This window comes from Orbicella faveolata, unplaced genomic scaffold (assembly GCF_042242905.1).
Source record: "Orbicella faveolata isolate gen_17 unplaced genomic scaffold, um_ofav_v1 contig_46, whole genome shotgun sequence".
Taxonomy (NCBI): Eukaryota; Metazoa; Cnidaria; class Anthozoa; order Scleractinia; family Merulinidae; genus Orbicella; species Orbicella faveolata.
This window is the reverse complement of record NW_028301576.1, coordinates 15,729,112-15,755,974: the sequence shown is the minus strand read 5'-3', so window position 1 is coordinate 15,755,974 and position 26,863 is coordinate 15,729,112. Positions and strand designations below refer to the sequence as shown.

Below are 26,863 nucleotides of genomic sequence, written 5' to 3'. Positions count from 1 at the left end.
ATGCCAATTAATCCAAAATACAGTGCAGAAAGTTGAAATTCAGTGCAAAATTTGAATTGCACTGAAGTTGAAATTAACAACAAAACAAGACGGTGGCCATGCTAGGCCGGATAGAAAAGACCTTACTTTTGCTTCAAAGGTTTAAGGATATAATGCAAAGAACAAGCGAAGACTGTCGCGAAGCAGATTTTGTGCCGGGCTCAACAGCGTAGAATTTATTGAATATCTTCGTCAGGCTTACATAGGTTTTCAAAGATTTCAGGTTTTCCTCTAGTCTTCTGACAAGTCAAGTTGGCATAAGTTGCACTCATATTTATGTCAGAAAAAGCTAATTTACTAAAAGTAACTAAATCAAATATCTTTGTTATATGTATAAAATAGGTGATTTCAGCTGTTGGAGTAGCCCAAAATAAGAGATTGCATCATCATATCTCGGTATCTTTGCTTCTGCAAAAATTTCTAAATTTAAATTTAAACACACGGATTGAGAACAAAGGATCTCGGAGGTGTTAGAAATGAAGAGGTCAGCAAGATTTTAAAATAATAAGGTTCAGGAAACTCTTCATTGTACATCATTTTGTGAACGCGATACAACCTGAAGTAATTTTTTTTCTTTAAGGATATCGCCTCTCAGGAGGCACGCCAGCTGAAATCACGTTTCCGGATGTAATGTTAATTAGCTACTGTTTGTTTCCTGAATGAATGTAACGTAAATGCCAACGAAAATAGAGTTCGTTGAAGTTTAGTTGTTTGTGGTAATTTAAAGATTAAAGTAAACCTTAATAAAAATTGCAAAAACACGTGTTTTGTAGAATATGTTCAGCTAAATCGTCGTTTCTCAGAGTTAAGCCATAGGATTGAAGTTACGTTAAGTCGTGCGAAGACATTACTAATCGTTAATTAAACTTAAAACAATCGACATATTCCAGAATATTCAAATGAGCAGTTCTAACATGGTTCTGGTACTGTAAAATCTTTTGTAAGCCAAAACAGATGGAACACATCAATTGAAAAACTATTGAAACAGGTCTAGCCACGATCAACACACAAAACTCACATATTATAGATAAGAATATACTGAATAAATATTACCAATTATGCAAAAGTAAATAAACCACAAACTAGTTTCCTTTACTATTTTTCATGTTTTCTTCTCCTTTAGTATTCGATTGTCGGTTCAGCTAGTTAGTATTAGCAGACAACGGAGCTCCGAACTTTCCGTATTTTTTCCCTTTGATAATTTTCACGATAAGTCCTGGCTAAAACTATCCCTTAACAGTTGTTTACACAACACCAAGATTTAGTAAATACCCTTAATTAATAATGGGTTTAATTACTCGAAAAAGAACTCAAAATAATAAAAATAGGCAAATCCTCTCCTACAAGCAAACAGACGTACTGAAAGAATATCAGGGATTATCATATGGCTATGTCTCACAAGGACTGGGAACTACCGAATTCAGGAATTTGATTGGCTGAAATCGGTATTGAAAGTGGTCTAGATTTTCCCATCTAGACCGACATCTAGACCGGTAATGTTTTGAGGTGTAAAGTTGCAGACTAAAATGCAAAAATGTTGACTTTTTTCTTCTAACAATATTTATTTATGGAAGTGCCAAAAAGCCTGATGAGAAAAAAAAAAGTAAAGAGGACAAGCAAACTTTGGCAGATTTTACTTCAGCTCATCGCCGTTCGCAAGCAAAATGTCAGCTAATACAAACCAGGTACATTAAACGAATTAATTTCTTCTTGTTTGCCAATAATAAACATCTTATCAACCGAGCTTAGTCGGTCTGTATTCTCTATTTTCCAATTGCTCATAATTTACTCTGTTTGCCCCCCAAATTTTGCATAAACTATTGCTGTGAAATTCTCTTGGGAGGTCTGCATATTCCCAAGAGCATTTCATAACAATAATTTATGTAAAATTTGGGGGGCAAACAGAGTGCATTATGGGCAATTGGAAAATAGAGAATGGGAGAATCTTGACCTCGGTCGTGTGTACAGACCGAACGCAGTGAGATCTGTATTCATGACCTGCATATTATTAGCAGGCGTGGTTATTGTTACCCTTTGAGTTTACTAGCCTTATTCACTCCAAATTGCACTCAAAATCTTGTCTGGAGTAGAGAACTTCATTAGCAAGTTCCATCCAGCTCACTTAAATGCTTGAAGCGTTTGTTTCTGTTACTATCTTACTCTTGTTTTCGCCCATATTAATCTTCGCAAATTAAAAACTCGAAATTCTAAAAAGGGTCGCGACAAAAAAAATATACCCTCGATAGAAATGTTACCACACATAAATGAAATAACGAAAACAAAATATCTACTAAAACCAAAAAAATATCTATATGCTGAGCAAGTATTACCTTAGTTAATGATTTGTATTAACGAACCACTGAAATGTTACACGTCTCACACGCACTCAGTGACAGCATTCCGCTGTTCAAGTCAGCCAGTGTTTGTTAACAAAATTCTCCTTTTTTAGCTCGTATCTTGCTGAAGGCTGAGTTGAGACTCTTCAAAATTTAAATCTTAACTTCCTAAGTACTAAGGAGGTTACCAAGATTACGGTAAAAGACTCCAGCTTTTCAAACGCGCCAGTCCTTCACAGTTCTTTTTCATTGTTTCATGGCTAGCTGAAACGTGGAAGGGAGCCGGCTTTTACTGTAGTGTACCTGAAGTCATGAACCAAAACAAAAACATGATGACATTGGAAGATAAAGGTAAGCAAAACTGTGTTTAATATAAGTTCGAAAGTTAAGGTGGACCGCAACACTTTGCATTTCTGGTGGATGATGCTATCTCAGGCCAAAACAAGTAAACTAATTAAAGCATTTATTTGTAAATTTGTATTTGCAGTTTTAATTTTGTATGTATACTTGTGGTTATATTATAATTTGTGCTTGTATTTGTTAATATAGAATTACCGTCGTAACGTTAGATCAGAGATACCTAATTTGACCATTTTCAGGCTAAAACTCAAAATCTGTTCCTGAAAGTTCTCTTTTGCCGTATATCGTTTTCCTTGAGGACATAACAGGCCAGTGACGAATCTAGGAGAGGGGCCCTGGGAGGGGCCCCCTTATTTTGGGTAAAACAAATCGCAGAAGGAAGAAAAGCCAGCAGGGCAAGCAAAAAAGAAAACAACCGCCCCCGCCCTCTTAGCTCAAGGTCTGGATCCGCCACTGCAGGCGTTCTTAAAATGTTGTTAAATAGCCCTTTTCACGGTTAATTTTTCTCATTTGCATTACAATGTAATCCAACGTGGATGCGAGGCAATTTAGGGCTAAAACTACAAAATAGCCCGAAATTGTCCCACATACATGCTAGATCTTATTGTAATGCAAATGAGCAAAGGTAACCGTGAAAAGGGCTGTTGTATGTGGAAGCCTTTGACTGGAAAGTAATGCCTGTCACTGTCATACATACGTTACAGAATTCTACTGAAACGCATTCGAAAAAGAACTTTCCGAACGAGGTATCACAAATACGAGCAATGGCAAACTCAAAAAATTTTAATTATTAGTTGCAACGATTTTTGGAAAGCAAGTCCTAAGAATAAATGTTGCCCTCTATTTCTATACACAGTTGAACCCCGTTAATCCGGTCACCCACGGGCCACAAAAATCTGACCGTGTTAACGGGGTGGTCGTATTAAAGGGGTTATTTAAATAAGAAAATGACTGACTGAGCTTGTTTTTGGGGCCAGAATAAAGTGGCCGTGATAACGAGGTAGCCGTAAGGTGGAGTTCCACTGTATATAGGAACGAATAATATTTAAAATAAGCTATTCAATGCTAATTATTTTGATTCAAGAGCGTTATTGAAAGGTTTTCCTTAAAGACTGGTCGTAAGCAATTCCTCTAACAGATTTTATCGTGTTTTATTGTTTCTATTTTGTCAAAACGTTAATTTACTAAGAATGAGACATCGCCTTAGAAATTGCCAGAAAGAAGGGCCATACGTAACGAGTTTTGCTTTCAGCACAAATGGAAATGAAATAAAGAATTGCAATAAACAGTATCAGACGTTTTTGAAGATTAAAAGTCTACTTACGATTCTCTAGATTATTCCTTCAGTTCTCCAAACTGGAACGCGACGTCATCGCCAATCAGTACAAATGGTGCCCAGTACTTCACTGCGCTGAACCTCTCTGAGTTTCTGAGACATTTTATAGCCTGGTCAAGAGCCAAACAAGCGCTTTCTCCATCTCGCAGCTGTCGATAAAAAAATCGCATGAACTCCATGGTGGCTTCGTCGTCAATTGCCCAGAGTGACACCAGAACAGAACGAGCACCAGCTCCTATAAAAGCACGTGCTATACCGACCACACCCTCAGCAGTTATCTTCCCTTTACCACTGTGGCAGCAGCTAAGCACGACAAGCTTGGCTGTCAGCTGAACAGCTTGCACTTCATCCATCGTTAACATGTAGTCGGCTCTTTTGGGGATCTTGGATGTCCATCCGGGATTTGGCGCCAATGCTAGATCGCCGCTTTCTGCATTTCCGTGTGTGGCAATGTGTACTAGAGACACTGAGGTCATTCGTTTTAGCACTTCTTATTTAGTTGCTTCTGCTCCTGTGAGAGGTGTGGTATTTAAGATTTCACCAATCATCGTGACTTCATCTCTGGCGTACGGCAACTGTGCCAAAATGGGCTTGCCTCCCTTGGTTATTTCTTTTAAATTTGGATCGCCCACCAGCAGGACCCCACTCGTTTCGTGAAAGCTTTCAGGAGACTCTGCAATCAACTTAATAGTTGTTAGGGAGGGAAGAATGCGGATCCTGAGAGATTCACTGAGGTATCTGGAGTCAGCCGGATCAACAAAGGCGGCATAAGGAACCAAGCCTAATGGACCATCCGGAACAATAATGACTTCTTCACCTTGGAGTAAGTCTTTAATAGGACCGACAACAAAATCGTGTAACTGACGCAACGAATTGCCGTCACAGTGTGATGAATCTAATGCCTGTTTTTCAAATTGCTGATCATCATCACCTCTCAACCCATCCAACGAACGATCCTCGCATTTAGCAGCACCACGGCCAAGTTCGTTTTCCTGGAAAGCATTCTTCAAATCCTGTACATAAGTAGCAGCGTCATCCATTGCACATCCATCCTCTACTTCCTTTTGACGAAAAGTAACCTCGTGTCCTTTGTTCAGTACCCAGAAATTGATTGTGTCACCTTGGAGTGCTAGAAAAACTGTCTGTGTGGATATATCTCTTAATATATCAGAAATACTAGCTTCCACAAGTTGAGATGAGACCGAAGGTAGCATCGTAAAGCCATACTGTAACTTCAGTAGATCAATCAGACCTTGTGCTCTTCCTTGCTCGGCTGCGTACAACGCCTCTTCCATGTCGCCATTCTTCAGAAGAGTTCTCCACAGGGCACTGTACGCATCTTCATTTCGATTACGAAAGCTAATTTTCCATTGATCTTCAGACTGAAGAAGAGCTCTGATTTCGTTATAGACCTTCACACTCGATCTATAACATTTGAGAGCCTCGCATAAAGAAGGTAAGACTTCAAAATCACGACCAAGAGAATAATAGGCCCGTGCTTGTTCAACCGCATTACCCGTTTCGTCTGCAATGGCGAGAAGCTGCCTGTGGTACTCTACAGCTCGGTTATAATCACCGAGACGAAAGAAAGCATTCCCAACATTGCCGTAGCAAGTTCCTTCACCAGCTCTGTCTTCCACTTCTCTAGCAATGCCAAGATGAAGACTGTGGTACTCTATAGCTTTTCTGAAATCACCGAGGCTGTGATAAATATTGCCAAGATTGCCATAGGCGATTCCTTGACCAGCCCTGTCCTCAATATCGTTGGAAATCCTTAGGTTTTCGCGTTGGTGCTCAGCGGCTTTGTCAAACTCACCCTTATTTTGATAGGCAAGTCCAAGATTGCAATTGGCACGTCCCTCGCCAGCCCTATCTTCCAGTTCTGAGGCTCTGCAAAGAGCCTTCTTTTGGTACCAGATGGCGAGGTCAAAATTACCAAGACTGTTATAGGCAGCGCCGAGATTTTCATAGGCACGTCCTTCTTGAGCCTTATCTCCTATTTCTTGTGAAATGCTAAGGCATTGTTTGTGGCACTCTATAGCTTGCTTAAAGTTACCGAGGTTACGATAAATACATCCAAGATTGCCGTAAGCACTTCCTTCTCCAGCCTTGTCCCCCACTTCTGAGGCAATAAAAAGATACTTTTCCAGGTACTCAAGGGCTTCTTTAAAATCACCGAGGCCGCTATAAGCAATTCCAATATTGCTGTACGAACGTCCTTCTCCAGCCCTGTCTCCCAAATCTTTGTCAATAGCAAGTCCTTCTTTGTGGCACTCAATGGCTTGTTTAAAGTTGCCAAGACTATGGAAAGCATTTCCAAGATTGCATTTGGCCCGTGCTACCCCAGCCTTGTAGCCCAGTTCTATGGCAATATTAAGATCTCGCTGGTGGTACTCGATTGCTAATTTAAAATCCGCGAGGCTATGATAACAATTTCCTAGATTGCCATAAGCACGCCCTTCTCCAGCCTTGTTTCCCACTTCTTTGGCAATATCTAGACTCTTCGTGTGGCACTCAATCGCTTGGGTGATATCACTTTGTTCCTGGTAAGCACCGCCGAGGTTGCAGTAGGCGCTTCCCTCTCCAGCTCTGTCTCCCAATTCTTTGGCGATGTCAAGACTCATCTTGTGACATCTGATAGCTTCCTTAAAATCGCCCAGATTGCTATAATCACTACCAAGGTTGGAATAGGCTCCTCCTTCTCCAGCTCTGTCCATCGTTCGCTTAGCAATATCGAGGCTAAGCTTGTGATAATGCATAGCTTTTTTGAATTCACCGAGCCTGTTATAAGCATTGCCGAGACCGTTGTAGGCAGCTCCTTCACCATCCTTATTTGCCATTTCTTTTGCAACAGCAAGGTGTTTCATGTGGTACTCTATGGATTTCCTAGAGTCGCCGAGTTGTCCAAACGCAATGCCGAGATTTGCATATGCACCTCCTTCTCCATCTCTGTCTCCCAATTCCCTGAAAATTTGAAGACTTTGCGTCTGGTACTCTATAGCTTGTTTTGAGTCACCGGTACAATCATAAGCGTTTCCAAGGTCTCTATATGCCGCTCCTTCTTCACCTCTATCCCCTACTTGTTTGGCTATGGCAAGTTGCTTTGTGTGGCACCCTATAGCTTGTTTAAAGCTGCCAAGAGAGCGATAAACTCTTCCCAGGCTTCCATAGGCAAGTCGTTCTCCGGCCAAATCTCCCAACTCTCCGCTAATTCTAAGATGTTGCTTGTGACACTCCATGGCTTGTTTCAAATCACCAAATCTACCATAAATAATTCCAAGATTATGACAGGCACGTCCCTCTCGAGATCTGTCACCCACTTCTTTTGCAATCTTGAGATGTTGCTTGCACTGCTCTGTAATCTCCGAAATTTTGTCTTCCATTTTGGCGTCATATGGTTTTACCCTGTAGAATTGATTGCAGACACAATAAGTGCTTTATTTCTGTTGCCATGAAAGTTGAAAAGCTCCAACATATTGAAATAATTAAAATTAATATTTCAGATTGATTTTCTGAATTTCTCCTTGATATTTAATAAATTGACGTCGGTTTTTAAAGCCTCTGTCCTGTTATTGATCATGAATTTCGTCATAACATTGTCAAAGTAGTTGTAGATCCACGAAGAGATAATTGCACTTTCATCATCTGCCTTTTTCCTGTGTGAACGGGAAGTTATTTTCATTTTTCTGTTGGACTGGCAAGACTAGTAGAAAAGTAAACGGACTAAAACATGCAATTATTTGAGGTAACACTTAAATCAGGTGAATGATATTTGATAGAACGCCTTTACTTTTGGCGGTTGGTTGAGTCGTCTGTTAATTGTTCATCATCATCATCATCATCATCATCATTAGCCATAACCCTCTGGGGGTAATTATTAATGACCTCACGTGTAGTTATCAGCAAGAGAGCTGCGCGTTTGGTCAGCAATAGATTACAGAAGAAGTCAAAATGTGGAAAGAACAACAGTGATACACTCGCACCGGCCCATGTGTCACGTTTTTGTTCTTACCTCATTCGGATGTCATCTGTGATTTATTGTTTTTTGTTATAATGGAAAGAATCAAAAAAGGAAGTGATTAATTTTTTTTAAATTCACCAACTGGTTCACAGCGAACTATCTGCAAGTAAACGCCACTAAGACTCAGGCAATGACACTCGGTAGTTCTCAGTATACATTCAAGTTTTTAGTTAATGACATGTCTATGATCTATGCCTAGCTATGGCTGCTATGGACACGCTTGAGCAAAGACGTATCGTGCAATCGTTCATTTTATTTTTTAAGCGTTTAAGACTGGACGGCCCAAATTATATTTCTCAGTTCTTTTACACCTAGGATAGGTAGGTAAGGTTAAGTCTGCATTTGAACCAAGTGGCCCATCAGGCCAGAGCTTATCCCGGTTTCTGTAGCATGAAGCGACTAGGAGTATTTCTACTCCTTCCTGGATGGGATGCTAGTCCATCGCAGGGTTACCCCCAGCATTAAATTCGCCGGTACCCATTTATATACCTGGGTGGAGAGAGGCACAGAGAGAGTAAATTGTCTAGCCCAAGAACACAACACAATGTCCTCGGCCAGGGCTTGAACCCGGACCGCTCGCTCCGGAGCCGAGCACTAACCATGAGGCCACCGCGCACCTACGACAACTAACTATAATTTACGAGGTAGTGGCTTAAATGTCGTACAGCCACCTTGTAACAACCTTGTCATCCACAACTCCTTTCTGCATAAGATTGCCCACATGTGGAACCAGTTACCAGATACCACCAAATCCTCAACCACTTTGGCACACTTTCGTTCTGGTTTGAATGGTGTGGAGTTTGCAGGGTGTCAGTGCCAGTATGAATTGTATATCATGACTGACCCGAATTTTTAATATCAGGACCAGTTGCTTTTAGGAATATTTTATATTTTAATTCTGGATTTATAGTAGCGAATTTGCCTTTTTTTTTTCCTTTTTAATATAGTAATTGTAAGTAGTAATGTTATTGTAAATAGTCGTGCGTTTTTATCATGAGCTCGGAAGATTGGGCAACAACTCCATACGTTTACGACTCGAAATGAAGTTACCTCTCTTTTCCTTACCTTATCAAAAAAAAATCGGGTGTCACCGATCACCATGTATCCCGCTAGACTGTTCACAGCCTGTCTATTTTCAACGTACGCGAAAGAAAAAGCGAGCGAGGTGAGCTCGAAAAACACATGGGTGGGGTCGGGGAGGCGAAGGAAGCAAAGCCTAACGAAGAATACCGTAAAATTCCTAAAATAAGGTCCTCCATATTTAAGCCCCTCCAAATATAAGCCTCCCCAAAGTGGTAACGCAAAAAACCCTCCGTTAAATCTCCCCTCCAAATATAAGCCCCCCGGGAGCTTGTACTTGCAAAAAATTGCCCTCAAATACAAAGTAAAACAAAGGAAAATGGTAAATATACTGCCAACTATAAGGCTAGCCCAGTCGATTTGGAAACGCAAATTTCCCTCCGTAGATAAGCCCCTCCGAATATAAGCGTCCCCCAAAATAATCCCCTCGAAAAGGGCCTTTAAAAATGCCCCGGAATTTTACGGTATTTTCCTCGGTCCCCGCCCCCTACCCTGTCAAGTCTTCCTTTTGGCGCGGTCGTCTAATTCTCTCGCGACCCTATCCGCGCGTTTAACGATCGAATAGAAATACGCGAAAATGGAATGCAGGGCTGTGAACAGTCTAGCATCCCACAAAAATACTCTCGCACTAATCTAACCTGTTCGCAGCGGCCATCAGCACTAGATTTTGTTGAGTTTTTTACTCGGTGCCCCCGCGCATGATGTATAACGTAGCACTCGCTTGCCAACAGTACCAATCAGTTTGGTCACGGATGGTCGGCTGCGCAATGCAATATATCTATTCACCTATCTATTCATCCATCAAGTTAGTTATTTATCTATTTGCATTTAATATTGTTCATTTTTCACATCGAATAAATCAGCGACTTTATTATATTTAACATGAGGCTATCGAGAATACTGCCTGTTCAGTGTTGCCGTTATTTCAATAAACCTTATTGAATTACACTCACTCGATACTCACAGTGAACTGACGGTTTGCTGTTGCGCCGGGGAGTAAGGTCCCTAGCTAATCGAACGCAAACACTACCTGCTCCTGCAAGATTACAAAAGCAAAAATGAGCGGAAAAGGTTCATCAACGAGAAACCATCTCATTCCGTGTCTCTTAAGTGGAAGTTCGCGTTGTCAACCATTAAGAGTTTTAGTCAAGGAAATGATGCTCAGTGGTTGGTGATTTCAGTAGATCAAAAACACGGAAAACAAGTACGGTTTCTATAATCTCATATTATCAAAGACTAGCTCTAAACATGTGAAGCCTGTCGTCGATAGGAAAATTCACTGGCATATGTTCGCTGTTTTGTGTTTGTGAACTCTGATACGTCACAATGTTTGCATGTACCAGTGTTCAGATTATTATTCAACTTATCAATGAATGACTTCAGTTGTACTTTCAACGTTAAACTAAGTTACCTACCACGGGCCTGCTGTGAGAAAAGGAGTTCTTGAAACGAAACAGGGTGTCGCTGAAAGACTACTCACTCGGTGAAAACACAAGGGAGTCAAACAAGCAGAGCTTGTTTGTGTCAGTCTCACCCAGTAAGTCATGCACATAAAGAATGCATTTGTGTATACACCCCATAAGCTTCAAACGGGAAGTTTAAATAACTTTAATTCCCAAAATTGTTGTCCATATAAATGTCATCAATTGCGCTGGGATTGCGCTACACAAGGCGTTTTGTTAACTGATGATTATAGTTAGAGGTGCAATCAGTATAATTCAAAGATTTTATTCGTTCTAAAGTCGTACAATTATTACTGATATGCCGGTCAAAATCCCCGGGTCAAAGTCAGTCTGCTAATACGTAATTGGTGCTAGGATATTGATTTCTTTGGTGCAGTGTTGATCGCCAGTGACCCGAAACAAGAATCGACACATGATAAACCACACGCACACCACAACATCCTGTACTCGCGTTTAGTGTAACTTTATGGATAAACCTCACTTTTCTTAATCCAAAAATTGCAAAGACAAATCGATGTAAAAGCTAACTCTGCAAGGCGTTGTCTTGCCCCTTTCCCTAACGGTGGTTCGCTCCCGCTTCAAAACTCTAGTTTCCTTCGTTTGTGGGTAAGCTAAATAAGCCTTATTATAATTGGCTTCCCTGGGCTTCCCTGCCTTACAGATTGAAATTTCTGTAAATATATTTATAAATGGATAACATAAACATAAACAAACTAATAAAAAAGTGAAAAGAACTTATAAAATAATCAAATTGAGCTACGGACGTCAAAACCCCTCCATGGGAATACATTATTCTTGTGTGAGCCATGTTGCCATTTGTACGATTACTTTTAGTACTAACTTAGCCTCTTCCAGGCGTTCAGGAGAAGTGCGGCGAGAGGAAGAGAAAGAACGCTTTGTATCGCCGCACTTCGCCCATATGTTTTCGCTCGCCGTTTTTCGCGCTGCGCCCTAACTAACTGAACGCTAGCGCACGAACGTTGAGCACGTCATCAGGATAAACAACGGGGAGAAGTACATAACTAACATTGAATCAAACAACAAGACATGTTTTTAAAAATTATAAATTAGGTTTTATTAAGGAAATATCATTTTACTTTCATTCCAGCATCTCTATATATTAATAAGCTCTTATAATTTGACTGCGAGCTCCAAGGCTTTTACCAGATAACAGTTACCGGAAGCGGCGATTCGAAGTCGATAGAAACCGAGGGGGCGGGCAGCCAAATTATTTTAACAAAATAGCAGTAATATATTAAATAGCGATAAAACCGGTTTATTCATAAAATGTTTTGGTCTTGATATACGAAGAATTGCGCACACACTCTGAAGGCATTTTTATCGATTGATAGCTCATTTTCACACCTTTTCGACATAAGTCACCAACATAAGATATACAGACAAATAAACTGCACAAGAAATTCAATCCTAGAAAAAAGTACTAGCTTAACTATATTTTATCCGCTAAACTTTGCGAATAAAGCCCGTTTCAAAATCCTTTAAAATATTCATTTCTAACCCAGAGCATTACTATTGTCAAGTCTCATCCAAAATCCAAGAATGTACCACTGATTAAATTTACTGATATCCAAAATCTAAGCTACACTTTTGTGTACTTTGAGGATAATAACCGTGTTTATGGCATTAGAAAAATACCTTAATGGCTGATAACTACAGTTAGCCACCCCCCCCCCCCCCAAAAAAAAAAAATTGCACCATTGACAAACCTCGGAAATAACCAAAGGAGCTACTACCTGACTGGCCTGTCCGGACAGCAATTTGTTGTACGAAACACAAAAATAAGCTTCTATCAAGATTTCAAAAGTATGTAAGAGTTTATGATTAAATAATAATGTAACAGCAAGTGTAACAAACACGGACATGCTTCCTTAATTTAACCTCTCAATAAAAATAGATAAATAAAACATGTAAGTTTGAAAAAGGGTCGTGAACGAGATTCATTTACTCATTTAACTTTGTAAATGAGTTGATGCACTCATCACACGCATACAAATGCATCAATTAAATTCACACTGTTCACCCAGCGTCACTTCCATGAGGAATGATTATGTATGGAATTCATCGCATGTTCTTGAGCATATTTACTGGTTCTCTTGTTTTGTTTTGCTGTGTCGTTTACTAGCATTCTTCCACTTCTCCCAGTACCTCGTCTAAAACTGAGCACAGGTGGTCCGCGTCTTTCTTTGCAAAACACATGGGAGGCTTGATCTTTAACACATTATTGTGGGGTCCATCAGCAGATATGAGAACAAACCTGTCTTTAGCCCTGTGAGAACAAGACGAGTTGAAGTGCTCTCAGTATAATGCACCTAACTTCACTTTTCTATGTAATAACAAATCGAGGCATGGAGTTGACAATCTGAGCACCTCAGGAATAACGTCTTGACATCAAAACAGAAGTCGCTCAATAATTTAATAAAATGTAAGAGAACAATAAATAATACTTTAAAGTTCAGGTTGGTATATGAAGAGGTCAGCAAAGATGGAACTGAAAGTGGACAGGCGACAGGTAATATTTTTCCTCTTGAAAGAGGGACAAAAAAAGGAGCCTAGCACCCCGTTATAGAGCTTTTGCATGCACTGTTGCACATAGTAGATGGACACTGAAATTGTTGCATACTACGTTAAAAATAAGAACGCAATTTTACTCTGCGTACAAGAAGTTAAGGGCTGGACACGTTGTGCTAATGTTGTAACGACTATGTCTGGTCCTTAAACGTAATCTCACTTGTAAGTAATTCTTTTGGCTTCCTCTGTGGCTGGTTCTTTTGTTGTTTGATCAGTCACCAACTCTACTCCAATGAACAGTCCCATACCCCTGAAAAGACAAGAACCAAATGAACACAGCTTTAAAATGTACAGTAATGACATGATCCGTACAAGTTCACTCAAAACTGTACACGGTTAGCTACCACTTTTGAACGATTTATAGTTGCCTGAGGCACGAGGAAACAAATTCACTCCTATTTACTACCATAACGATTTTATTTTGCGTCCGTGATGCTTATTTTGATTTGCGAGCTTTGAAAAGGCGGGACACTTATTGTAGACATAATGATATAGTGATTATTATGGACTAGCGCACATTTCTTTTATGAATTTGCAAAATGAAAGCGTTCTTGGAAATTTCCTTTAGTTTATTCCACAGAAAAAAAAAATTCATTGACCATAACAAGGACATTATCAGCAACACTCACTGACTAATCCTGTAAATATAAAAGTTCTTTTCCTGACTTGGACAAGAACTTTTAAATTATCAAATTATTAAAAAAAATTATGTAAGTTGTGAATCTGGTAGCACATAAACTAAATGATGATTTTCTGTATTCTCGTCACCCGTCTCCATGTCTAACTTAATACTGTTAGGAGAAATAAGCTGTTGGTCAATACCTGACTTCTCCAATAAGTCTGTGTTTGGTTTGCAGCTGTAGGAGCTTTTCCTTCAGGTAGTCACCAAGCTCTAGAGCATGTTGCTGTAGATTTTCATTCTCAATTATATCAAGAACTGCATTTGCCACACTGCAAGCCACTGGATTACCACCGTACTACAAGAAAAAAAAATATCACACAGCTGTTAATTCACAGAAGAATTAGAAATACTTTACACAATAACATGCATGTTATTTATGTTAAAATATTTTCTTTTTTAAATTCAAATCATTTTCTTTGTGTGTGAATGTAAAATACTGAACTTTCCTGCAAGCTGAATCTTTTTTGTGTGTTTACAATATACAAGTACTTAATAAATTTTCTTGACGATTAAAAAGGCTGTACTCAGTTACAAGATGTTATTAATGTTGTTTACCATTTGCAAATATCTGCATTAGTTCTTCCAGAGATATTTAAGTTTAAAAAATATGTCTACAATATGCAGATGAGAGGACTGATCATGTCATACACTCAACCAGTTGTTACATCAAGTAGCATATAAATAGAGCTATCTTAGTCAATTTGCAGTAGAGACCTTTGAAGCTTGGTAGGTCAATAGTACTACAGGCAACACAACTATGCTATAAAAACAATGTTCCCATGGCAACTCACTCTTTTCCTGTCTCAGCCAAGCTGATTTCAATATTTAGGTGATTTTTAGCTCAAACAACATTACACAAGGCCACAAAATCAACCTTAAGTATTCATATATCCTTGCTGGATCATGCAGATTAGGCACCATTGGAAATACCACAAGAGAATGCCAAAGGTGGTAAGAAAAGCCTTTAATAATGGGGAGGTCTGGAACCAATATGTTGCCATCGTAACACAATTGTTGAGCCCACATTGTGGAGCACATCTAGTAGGACCTTACTGCAAAGAATCAAACATTTTTTAATCAAACTGCCTGAGATATCTTTTTTCAACATAAATTATACTATTTGATTAACACTTCATTGAGTTTATGATGTCATCACTCAGCTAATTTGCATATATCACAAACTTAAATATCTCTGGAACAAAAAGAGATATTTGAAAATAGTAAACAACATTTTTCCTCTTGTACAGACTACTTGTTTATGTTTTAAAATGGCTTAGATAGGAAAGATGCAAATTCCATCCCAGCAGCACTCAAAAAAAAAATTTCTTTCACTAATTATGTAATAGGTCTTAAACTTTGACATTGCAAACACTAACCATGTCTTTTCAGTTCTATTTTTTTGGTTACATGTTCATTTCTGTGCATGGTATTGTCTAGTAAAAAGGCAAGTAAACTAAGTTTGTACTTCAAATTGTGCTTTGTACTTCAGTTTGTACTTCAAATTGTGCAACTAACCCCCCAATTTTTTTTCCTTTAATTAAATCTACTAGTTTGCCCTATTACTTCTGCGAAAAAATTATCTCGATTGGTAAAATCCCCGCGATTCTACAGGCGTTTAAAGTTGTAATTTCTTGCGCCACGACCGAGCATAGCGGGATCTGGGTCGGGCTTCTTGTGACGTCATCGTAGGACATTGCTCAAAACACTCAAGGGACGTTTGACTGCATGGGGTTAATTTCGAGCGCTGTGAAATCATATTTGGCGTATTTGTGCTTCATATTTTATCAAAAATGGGCAAGACTGTTAAGTGAAAGAACTGTACCATCTAGCAATACTATTCAGAGTCTAGCTACGATTAGCACGGCTACGATGTATGTATATTTTTCGATTTCGCAGTGCGGGTCGCCAGTCGAGCCCGCCACACAGCAAGTCACGATCGACAATTTGCCATTTCCATTATTTTGGTCTGGAACATCTGGGGCTCGTTTGAATTGACTAGTCAGATGACTCCCAGCTTATTCCAACGATTCGTGTCTTATCGACCTTGAAAATATCGAGCTTCGCACTAGAAGCTAGGGAAGGAACGTACAGGCCACGAAAATCCTAGGTTTTTACAGAAGCGGTGAACCTGAGATCGAAGAACTGCTCGATGTCCGACTTCGCACAGGTCTGCACACTGCTTTCGGCTTTTTCTCGCTTCTGGACGAGTGTCATTGGGATATAGGTATTGAATGAAGAGGATTGCTCTTTCTTAAGCATGCTGTACTGCGAATCCCTCCAAAAACACATCTTCCTTGTATTCTGCAACGATTATGAATCACACTAGTGCATGTTGGCATACATTCTTCTTAGAAGCAAATCATTGTTGGTCCTTCAATGACGTCAGAGGCCAACTCGCCCCATCCTTCACTGTTGCTCGGTCATGGCCACGAAAAGGGCTAATTTTACCGACTTCAAAAATTCATAGGAAATTAACGAAAATAGCTACAACGATAATTTTTTCGCAGTGGTGATTAAAAAAATGAGGAGATTTAAATAAGCGAAAAAAAAAAAAAAATTGGGGGTTAGTTGCACTTTAACATAAATTTAAGAGTAATGTTGTTGGGTGCTCCAAAAAAATGGTTAACCATAAATAAACCTACTGTATTGAAATAGGTCATGCCCGTGGCAGCAAATGATTCCGCCAGTTCAGGTGTGGTAACGACAAGCGCAATCGGGAAGCCATTGCCCATAGGCTTACCGAGGGATACAATGTCCGGAACAACACCTAGGAAGACGCACAGTTATGATCTGGCATACTCTAGCATGCAGGCAGGTACTGGATTACACTCAGCATGTTTACACAGGGCTTTATATGCTGTCTGGCTTTACAATACACTGATCTGCAAAGCAAGACTGTTTGCAAACTACTTCTCTTCTGCGACAGGATTCTAGTATTCAGGATATGCTTCTCCACTGGCATATTGCCAAGTTAATAATAATAATAATAATAATAATAATAATCACTTTATTTAAGTGTCGATGTATTTAGCACTAATGTGCTAATTGGGGACACTAAATAAATAAACAAATATTTCAAATATAACATAAACTATTAAGAATCCCAACTGGTGGGAGGCTGACCAGTTGGCTATTTACACAATGTGGCCAAGGAGTTGAACTTGGGGCTACCGAGAACAAATCCAGATAGCGGTAGGGCGAAGGATTTGAACCAGGGACCTCCAGATTTCAAATCCAGCGCCCTAAACCACTCGGCCACACCACCTCCACTAAGTTACCCCCTCGCAACATTTGACACTACCAATGTAGTACACCTGGAAGGAAAGATGCCCTAGTGCAGTGACCGAATAAAGTGCCTTGTCAAAGAACACTGTGCAAAAGGACCTGAATCAACCTAATGCCTGGTCACCTTCAGCATCATATCCATGGCTACTACACAGTAGATATCATAGCCTGTTCCAGGCTCTCAGTGGTTGGGGACGAGCACAAAAAAAAAAAAAAAAAGAGGTCCAAGTGTGCCACCATTTGTCAAGTATGGTACCAACACATTAAAAGATTAAGTCTGCACATGGCCTGTCAAGGGTTTCATTAAGGGCCGGGCACCGGGCAAATTGACCACCTGTGAGGAAGATTTTGCCCACCTGCTTTGACCTTCTAGTAGCAAGGTTTTCTTATGAAGAAGTTCAATTCAAATAGTTTTGCCTGACTGTGAAAACCAGTTGCCCTCCTGCTTAAAGCATTAATGAAACCCCTGTGAACTCAGTGGCCAATCAGGCCAGCACTTATTTCTGGTTTCCATGGCATGAAGGAACTAGGAGTGTTATTACTCCTCTCTGGATGGGAGCGGAATGCTTAAGTCCATGGCAGGAATATATACCCCCGCTAATTAGCTGTTACCCATTTATTCCCCTGGGTGGGGAGGCACTGTGAGAGTAAAGTGTCTTGCCCAAGAACACAACACGGAACCTGGACCATTTGATCTGGCATCCAGTGTACTAGCCATTCAGCCACCGTGCCCCCCACAACAGTTACACCATACAATGTGAGAAATGATGTTTGCATAAAGTATTCTTATGCTCGAATAGAGAGGTGAAAAGCACACTTCTCTAAGTGCCTAAAACTGAGGATGCAATTTAATGCCACAGGCATTTTAATCTTGTCAAAACATACAAGTATACTATTTGTTCATATACACACAAAAATAAACAACAACAAAACTAATATCAATTAACAAATCAAAAAATATAAGATTATAACATACTTTATTACAGTTACTATGCACATTGTGATTAGTCAAATTAGCAGGCCGTATTCTACTGTACAGCCTGCTAAAATTTAAAGCTGATTTTGTTTCCAGAATGTTTTGTGATTTATTGCCAAGTGTTCTTAACTTTCATAGCAAGTAAAAGTTTAATGATTTCATATTGACTTGTTTTACTTTTGACGTGTGTCAGAAATTTTAAGCTGTTCCACGTGAATAGCAATTGTTCCCAAACCTGTCAGACAATAGAGATATAATACGTAATGCTGACACTCGTAAACCCGAGGAGGGTGTCTAGAAGTTGTGACAGTTAGCACATGACGTCGTTTTCAATCTGACAGTAATGACTGTAGGAAATGAGTAGTCTCTCTTTTACTCATACCTGCCTCCCACAATCAGAGACTTGTCAAAATCCATTTGTTACATGCAAATTTGCAACTTCAGAATAGCTTGTAATATTATTGCTCAATCCACAGGAATTGTTATTTCAATCATACCCATTGCTAATTAAGTATATTTTACTGTCCCAATTAGAACATCTTCATCAATGAAAGAATTTCTAATGTCTTCAATGTTTGATCCACTTACCTTGGGATTCAAATGCCCAGAAGTGCTTTCCAGCTCGTCCAAATCCAACTTGCACTTCATCAGCAATACACACCCCTCCTGCTTCTCGAACATACCTTATAGTAATCAGTAAGCAAGTTAGATTATTTTCACCAGAGTGCAGATAAGTTTTTATGTACGGTATAAACAAATTCACACATGTCACATGTCTGGTACCCCAAATTCTGTTTTCTATTCATAGAAACATTACTACGACTATGCATTTTGGTTATTAACAGGGCTCCAAGAAATACAAAGAATGAAATGATCGAACCTTGGAACAACTTAAAATCACCAACAATTTGTGGAGGCAAAGAATCATATTTACAGTCAAATTTGTATTTGAATGTTCAGTTTAAATGTGAAATGGTAAAATTTGAAAATTTTTGAGAATCATTAAATAAACTGTTAGTCTTTCACCATAGAAAATGCCACATAATAAGGATAATTTTCAGGGGACTATTTTCAGAGCTGTAACATTCATTACAAAATGAAGAATTTGACCATAACTTGGGAATATAGCTTGTTTGGACTCTGTTCAAGGAAGCTCTAACCAGGAGGATTAAAAACATTGTAGAACTGATGCTTACTTGTAGACTTCTTTCAAGTAGTTTGGAGGGTAAACAATCTGTCCACCACAGCCCTGCATTGATTCACTGATGAAAGCTGCAATCTACAGGAATAAAATACCATCATTTAACAACTGCCTTGCAAAGTGGAGGTTGGGTGCCCAAGGCATCCAGAAGCTTCCACTATTGGCAGTGAGCTTCTAGATAGAGACCACTCCTGTGGCTGGCAAATCCTGGCAACCCAGCCAGAAGCACCCATGCGGAAGGGCGGAAGGGAGAAAGCAGGCACCTGTCACACTGATAAAACAGTGGAAAGAGAAGGGAGGGACAACAACCTCTGAGCAGAGTCCTCGTGCTTGAAACTCAGATGCTTGAGAAAAGAGCTGACAATGTAAAACTACTTGAATGCCTTGTGGCCCAAGAACAAGTGGAATACTGGCCCATGTGCAGATCTAAACACCGCTGACCGCAAAGGCAAGACTTGTGCTCCTTGTTGCATTTAACTGCATCTAATGTGCACAAAAAATAAATACAACAGCTCCATTTCAACATCTTCCAGCAGGGTGGCCAAATGTGTGCAACATGCATTAGGGAATAGTGTTGCAAATATGTTGCCTTGAAATGATGGGTCTTTTGAAGACAGCTGTAGGAAGAAGAGACTTTTCTAGTGCTTTACAGCCTGGCTGCTTCAGCCATACCATTTCGTCTGAATGATATTTCTAAGGTAGTTCAGTTCTTGGAAATTGCAGGGTAAAGACTTGTTTTTTTGGATTGAGAAGGAAGGGTGCAAATTATTCTCCGAGAATCATTTGCTTACCATTTCAATAAAATTTGAACAGTGCTTATCTCTTTTCCTTGGTTTGCTGATTGAAGAAAAGCGCAGGCCTTTTTACCATCATGGTAAAAACGGAGCTTTCCATAAATCATGCTGACCCAATGGTCATTTATGGATGAATTCCATACACTCTATACATATGTCACAGATCTCTACAGGCCTACAAGTACCTTTCTTCCATCTTTGTGTGCTTGGTCAATCAGTTTCTTAACCTCCAAGGCATATTTCTCTCCCAGTTCAGGTGTTGCTTCACCTTGGAATATCCCACGGTAAGGATCAGGAGTGGGAGTAACATGGATGTAATCCTTCTTTCCTTTTTCACCCAGGTGGTGGAACTTGTATGGACTGATGTCAATTAATGCTGTAGAGTGACCATGGTATGCTCTAACAGTGCAAAGGAAATTATCACACAATAAATTGCCAAAAGTGAGAACTCTGCAGAATCAAATTCAGTATACGAAAACGTGCTCCAAAATCCAATAGTGAACGTCGATAGCTTGAGCAAAGCGTTTTGCTCAAATTTTTTTCTTTGATGCACAGGTTGATATACATTACACCAGCAATATTATAAAAGAATTGGTTCTTGCTTTTAGCTGTGCACTATCAAGTTATGATGCACTTAGGAAATTTGGCTCGAGCATTCAATACGCTCCATGCAGAGTTGCTCTCAGATATCGCCTTGAGCAACTCTTATGCTTCTCTTATGCTCTCTAAACTTCCCGCATGCACCATAACTCGATAGGGCACCCTAAAGCATGAACAAGTTATTGTTAAAAGTATTAGAAACTGTCAGTTTACCTGTCTACAGTGATGATATCATCCGCATTGGTGTGTTGTCTTGCTATTCTCAGAGCAAGATCATTTGCCTCTGATCTACACAATGAAATTAACAAACTTTAATTAAAGTTAGGAAACTTTAGAAATATACATCAATTTTAGAAATATACATCAACTTGCATAATCTTCAACTTGGCTTTTTTATGTTACAAAAAGGCAAGTCAAGGAATCATATGTAAATGCTTTGAAACGTTTAAGACCTATGGTCTAGAGTCTTTTTCCCAACATCAAAATTTTTAATTAATTTTAATTGACACGTTTTAGTGCATGTTTATAAAACTAGTAGTAATCAAAGATTAGAGCAGTGTGTTCATGTGCATACTTTGCATGTTTGGTCTACTTTGGTGGTGTTCGAATGGCTCGATAGAAATTAACAAATCGACGCCACTTTCTCATGTGTCTGTCTTGTTATTGATCATGAATTTCGTCATAACATTGTCAAAGTAGCTGTGGGTCCACGAGACGATAGCTGGGTGGATCTGTAGACTACTTTGACAATGTTATGACAAAATTCATTGTCAATGACAGGACAGATGCATGAAAAACTGACGTCAATTTGTTTTTTATGATAACAAATAATCAAATTGTCTGCTCTCACTCGTTACGTCAACGCATAAATTATAAATTCACTGTCTGCCCACTTACTGACAATGAAAATTAGCCAATGAGTGTGCAAGAATTTATGCAGTTATTGTAAAACTAAGTTTGATTGAATGTCAGATAATGACATGATCTGTACATGAAGTTAAACTAGCGATGAACAGATCATAGCCTGCAGAAAAAGTGTTTTTGATTAATTAAGTATTAACTTGCACTGGACAAAATGTTTTCCAGGAAAGGCATTTGAACTGTTGGCAACACTAAGAATTCAATTTCAGATTGCCAACACTTGTAACAAATATTTCTTGAGACAAGAAAATTTGACCAGTGACCCTGCAAGACAGCATGTCGCCAAATGTTTTTAAATTTTGTGTTTGTGTTTGTTTACATTGCTCGAATTTACATCTTGTACAGTTTCACAAATGAAAAAGTTGAATTAACTATTCTGACCACGAAGCACAGCCTTTTGGTGAGTTACACAACACGGAAAGTTTGTTTTCTGACAACCAATTATGGAATACAATGAATCTGCAGAGCTACAAATCGGAAAATTTATTTTCTGACCACTGATCTGTGGGTCATCATGGCCATTTGCCGAGCTACACAGAAGATTTGTTCTCTTAGCACAACTCATGGCCATTTGCCATTGCGAGCTACAAAATGTTCTTTCCTGATGACGCTGGCTTTAGTCACTTGTTGACGAAGGCTAGCGGGTCAAAATACGTGCAGCTTTGCTGAAATCATACACACATTCTTCGAATCTATATGGCGAATATGTGACTGCGTGCATGCGCTCATAATGTAATTTGCCCCTACTGCAGGAGGCCAAATCAGCCAACAAATCTGTCCCAAAAATTCTCATGACAGACTGGATTAGGATTGTGTTACACTGTGTGAACGCAATAATAATCACCACTGCAATAACAGTCCTGTAGTCCTCAACAATAATATTGTGACTTCACACATCATATGTCAACAGGTGAATTACTTACCCAGTACAAACAAAATAACATTGGCTCAATTGGGGAGGAAACTTTGAGGTCAGCCTTTGTGCATACTTCACAATGATATCATACAGAAAACGGCTGTTGGTATTTAGTGTTGCCATTTGTTCGTGACATGCTTTAACAACATGGGGATGACAGTGGCCAACTATATTCAAAGAGAGGAATTAAGCACATATTAAGGTTACTCAGTGACATACACTACATGTAGATATATTGTTTGATATAAACACAACAAAGCTAGCTAGCTAGCTGATGCTGACATAACCAGTGTCATTATTTGTACATACATGTACAGTGATATCATAAGTTCAGGTATCGTGGTGAAAGCAACCACTTTTACTGTATAGTTCTTCTTTTACTAGCCTGAAAGGTGGCAGGTATGACATGTTATCATATATGCTGTATATTTCCACTCTAGGAAATGATCAAGTAATGGTGGGAAAAAAGTTGGATGGATGTTGAAAAGAGCCATTAGAGCAATAATCCTTTGACAGTGTCAAAATAAGCTGTCTGTAATGGGGATAATGCCAAACAAGGATGTCTAAATTATCAGGAAACACTGTAAATTGTTAATTACAATTATATTTTCTACACTTCATTCTTTTCCACTTTAATCCAATAGCTACATTTTTCAAAGACAAGACAGTGAGGGACTATTTTGGTCAAACTATTACAATATTACAATTATACCTGACTGGGGATAAATACAACATACAAAAATTATTCAGTAAGTTAAACACAAAATTATTCCCATCAGCTACCAAAGTCAGCTGGCACCCTATTTGCATGTAGATATTTATATATTTTTGATGCAAATAAAGTTGCTATAAATCCCAAAGTTACACCCACTTTCAGTGTTACAACTACGTGGATAGGCAACATCTTTCGACCATCTCTCGACATTCCATCTTTCGACATGCTATGTAAACGGCTGAAATACAGTTTACCTGTGAACCTAGCAATTTTTCAGGTTATTAGTGGAACAAATGACAAGTATATGATAATTATTGAGCTCAAATGAATGAAGAAGATTGTGGACTCCCGATTTATAGGATAATTCAAACGATTTTAGTGTAGTTGATCGGCTGAGTGCCTCAATAGTGACTTCCGGTAGAATCGGGCCGCTACCGCTCAGTTAAGATTAGAAAGATGTAAACATTCAAAGCAGTCGATTTATCCCTCATAGAATGTTTTCTTGATGTTCCTAGCCTTAGTTTATGTCAAATAAATCCATCTTTCATGACTAAAAGTCAAATTCGACCCTAAAGAAGCCACTTGCGCTTACATTTTGACGTAGGCCAGGTTACATAGCATGTCGAAAAATGGCATGTCGAGAGATACATCTGTAGTTACTCTGCACATAACACTGAAAGTGGGTGTACAGTAGATGCAGACATACCATGGGTGACATTGTTGACACAATCTAGGTATTGATTATCCTGTTCATCATACATGTATTGTCCCCTGGCATAAGCAATCTTGATTGGATCATCTTTAAAATGCACCTCACAGGCTTTCCTATAAGATGCAAACATTTGCATAAGGAAAGTTATGGATAATACATTTTGAGAGGGTTGACAGGGAGGAAGGAAAGGAGAAAGGGGTTTCAAAAAAAAAAAAAAGAACAAAACAAGCAAACTGGGGATACTCATATAAAATTGACAAAGATTAGTTTAAAAAAGACTCCTACAAAGGTAGTACAGGCCATATTGTAGGGTTTAGCTCAGGTCCTGTCCACTCCTTTCCAAGGGTTACAAACCCTAAAATCTTTAATCATTACTCCTCCTGGGAGACCATGCCCCAGATCCCCCACTGCTACTATAAACTTCCCAGATCAGAGTTGTGAATAAACACTGTTTTGACTGAGTGATCACTTAAAACAATTCTCTGTTTTATATCAACAGGCGTGACCTGTGTTAGCACAGTACAGGTTCACGTGAAACAAACGTGACAACATGGCGCCATGGGTAGATCTTTGATTGTCCAATCAAGTACGTTACACTGTGGCACATTATGTAAATTTACTGTGGACTTTAACCACTCGGGCTTTATAAACCGGGTTACCATGTTGAATCCCTTCTCTTCGAACGCAAGCGCAGGAATACGCACACCGTATGTCAGTAGACAAGTTTGGAGGTCTACCCCGAGGCATCACAGTGCATCAAATCGCGTTATCGAGGAGGTTTTATGTTGTTGCTAATAACGGGACTTGGAAGCTAAAGTTTTCTGAGTTTGACCCTAAAAACACATAAACATGCAATCAACGGCGAAAGGCCGCAACTATTATCGATGAGACACACTTCATTCAATTCGTTTAAATTTGCCTCGAGCCCCACAGCTAAATGTAGCTTTGACGACATCTAATCCGTCAAGTGTACGAAATTTTCTGTTCTTCTTATTAAATGACTGTGACAAGTACCGAAAGACAGCCTTTTGTTTTGGAACTCTCTTTTATAATTTTTTTTCCTAAAAAATCCTCGATTACATAAGCTTTACCGGCCGGCCGCGACCGAAAAACAACATAAGAAGCTTGTGCTTACGTCTTCAGTGTGTAAAATAGGCGTCAAAACTACTCTAGTCTTCAAAGCTAAACAAGACATTTTCAGTCGTTAACTTACCCAATATGCACTGCTCGTAATGCCATAATTTGTTGACGGGAAAGCGCGCCGGCATCAGTTTCGTGTTCAACTCCGTTGTGACCATTTTCGAGCTCTCCAGTCATTTCGCTCACAGGAACCTCGAGCTTCGCTCTCTTCGCTGCCCTCATGTTGTGTTGAGAATTGCTCGGGAAACAACGCTGAAGGTTCAAGACAACGCAGTCAATTCAACTAGCAGTTGAATCTCGGCTGTTTCCCGTTTGCTTTTCATTAAAATTTTCTACGTGTGTTGTCACGAGACTCAATTGCGTGAAACCGGTCAATCAAGTTTCATTATCGGATTTGCATTTGTGAAAGTCACAAAACATAGGCGCCAAAATCTTGTTACCTCGCGCCAAATATTCGCGTGGGCTAAATTTTTTTTTTCCACCAGGAGCCGAAATTAACTTTGTTGTTCCATAATGTCGGCAATAAGTTTCGTTTAACGGAGAATACTGTTGGGTTTTTATTAGGGAAAAAACAGTAGAGTTTCGCGTAACTTACGTATAAACAAACCAAACCAGTTCTTGGTTTGTAAACGTGATTTTTCGGCCACTTAATTACACATGTACGAGTGATCCCTGCGTACATTTAGACACTTCGTATTTTATTTCACTGGACGATTGTAAGAGAACGTGGAAGGTCTGTGAAGGTCTGTGAACATACTACGGTCCTTTTAGATAAAACTTTTCGGGATAAACTGTAACTTTTACAGTACAAAGTCCATGTCATTCATGCAATAAACCAAAGTAAATTGAACCACTTATCGATACAACTCCCTATTTGATCTCTTTGTAGCCGTATTTGACCCCAAGTCTGACTAAGCACAATGTCTGTATTTGACTCTTTGTTGACAAGTCAAGAGTGACTCAAGTGTGAAGGCATTGCAAAACTCGTAACGATCAACCACACGTTACGGTGTCACGACTTCCACCAGTGGACTAATGTCACATCCTCCAGATTCCTTCATTAGTGTTGTCACTTTGGCGCCACTTCGTAACTCTAATTTTATATCTGACATTTTACAATGTGCGAAAAAAGTGAACACTTATATATGTACTTATATATATATACGTATATATGAAATAATTCATATTTGAACTGCGGTAGTAGATGAAAGTGAAGTATGATCATCGCAGTAAATTTTCCAATTTAAGCAACTGGAAAGAAGAAGCCTGAAAAAAATCAGGGCTTCAACGGGATTCGAACCCGTGACCTCCGCGATACCGCTGCGATGCTCTACCAACTGAGCTATGAAGCCACACATTGGGAGCGAGGTCAATTAATTGAGTTCATATCTTCCCGTGAGTGAAATGATGTGAAGTATATATGAAATAATTCATATTTGAATTGAACTTAAATTGGAAAATTTACTGCGATGATCATACTTCACTTTCATCTACTACCGCAGTTCAAATATGAATTATTTCATATATACTTCACATCATTTCACTCACGGGAAGATATGAACTCAATTAATTGACCTCGCTCCCAATGTGTGGCTTCATAGCTCAGTTGGTAGAGCATCGCAGCGGTATCGCGGAGGTCACGGGTTCGAATCCCGTTGAAGCCCTGATTTTTTTCAGGCTTCTTCTTTCCAGTTGCT

General features: G+C 39.3%; 2 protein-coding genes across 2 annotated transcripts; both read right to left on the bottom strand.

Moving 5' to 3' along the window:
- Positions 1 to 187: 187 nt before the first annotated feature.
- On the bottom strand, positions 188 to 10,798 carry LOC110047514 (uncharacterized). The gene is made up of 4 exons (XM_020753266.2): positions 10,588 to 10,798; positions 10,137 to 10,208; positions 4,060 to 7,476; positions 188 to 2,678 (listed from the first exon to the last, which is right to left on the bottom strand). Exon 3 carries the CDS (start codon positions 7,452 to 7,454, stop codon positions 4,563 to 4,565), a length of 2,892 nt encoding a protein of 963 aa, XP_020608925.1. The 5' UTR covers positions 7,455 to 7,476; positions 10,137 to 10,208; positions 10,588 to 10,798; the 3' UTR covers positions 188 to 2,678; positions 4,060 to 4,562.
- An 887-nt stretch (positions 10,799 to 11,685) lies between these two features.
- Positions 11,686 to 25,517, bottom strand: LOC110047492 (ethanolamine-phosphate phospho-lyase-like). Its single transcript, XM_089277502.1, has 11 exons — positions 25,240 to 25,517; positions 24,021 to 24,139; positions 22,607 to 22,766; positions 20,976 to 21,050; positions 20,348 to 20,561; positions 19,364 to 19,446; positions 18,756 to 18,850; positions 16,549 to 16,673; positions 14,047 to 14,201; positions 13,385 to 13,474; positions 11,686 to 12,922 (listed from the first exon to the last, which is right to left on the bottom strand). The coding sequence occupies exons 1-11, from the start codon at positions 25,386 to 25,388 to the stop codon at positions 12,775 to 12,777; spliced, it is 1,413 nt and encodes a 470-aa protein (XP_089133628.1). The 5' UTR covers positions 25,389 to 25,517; the 3' UTR covers positions 11,686 to 12,774.
- Between the last annotated feature and the right edge of the window lie 1,346 nt (positions 25,518 to 26,863).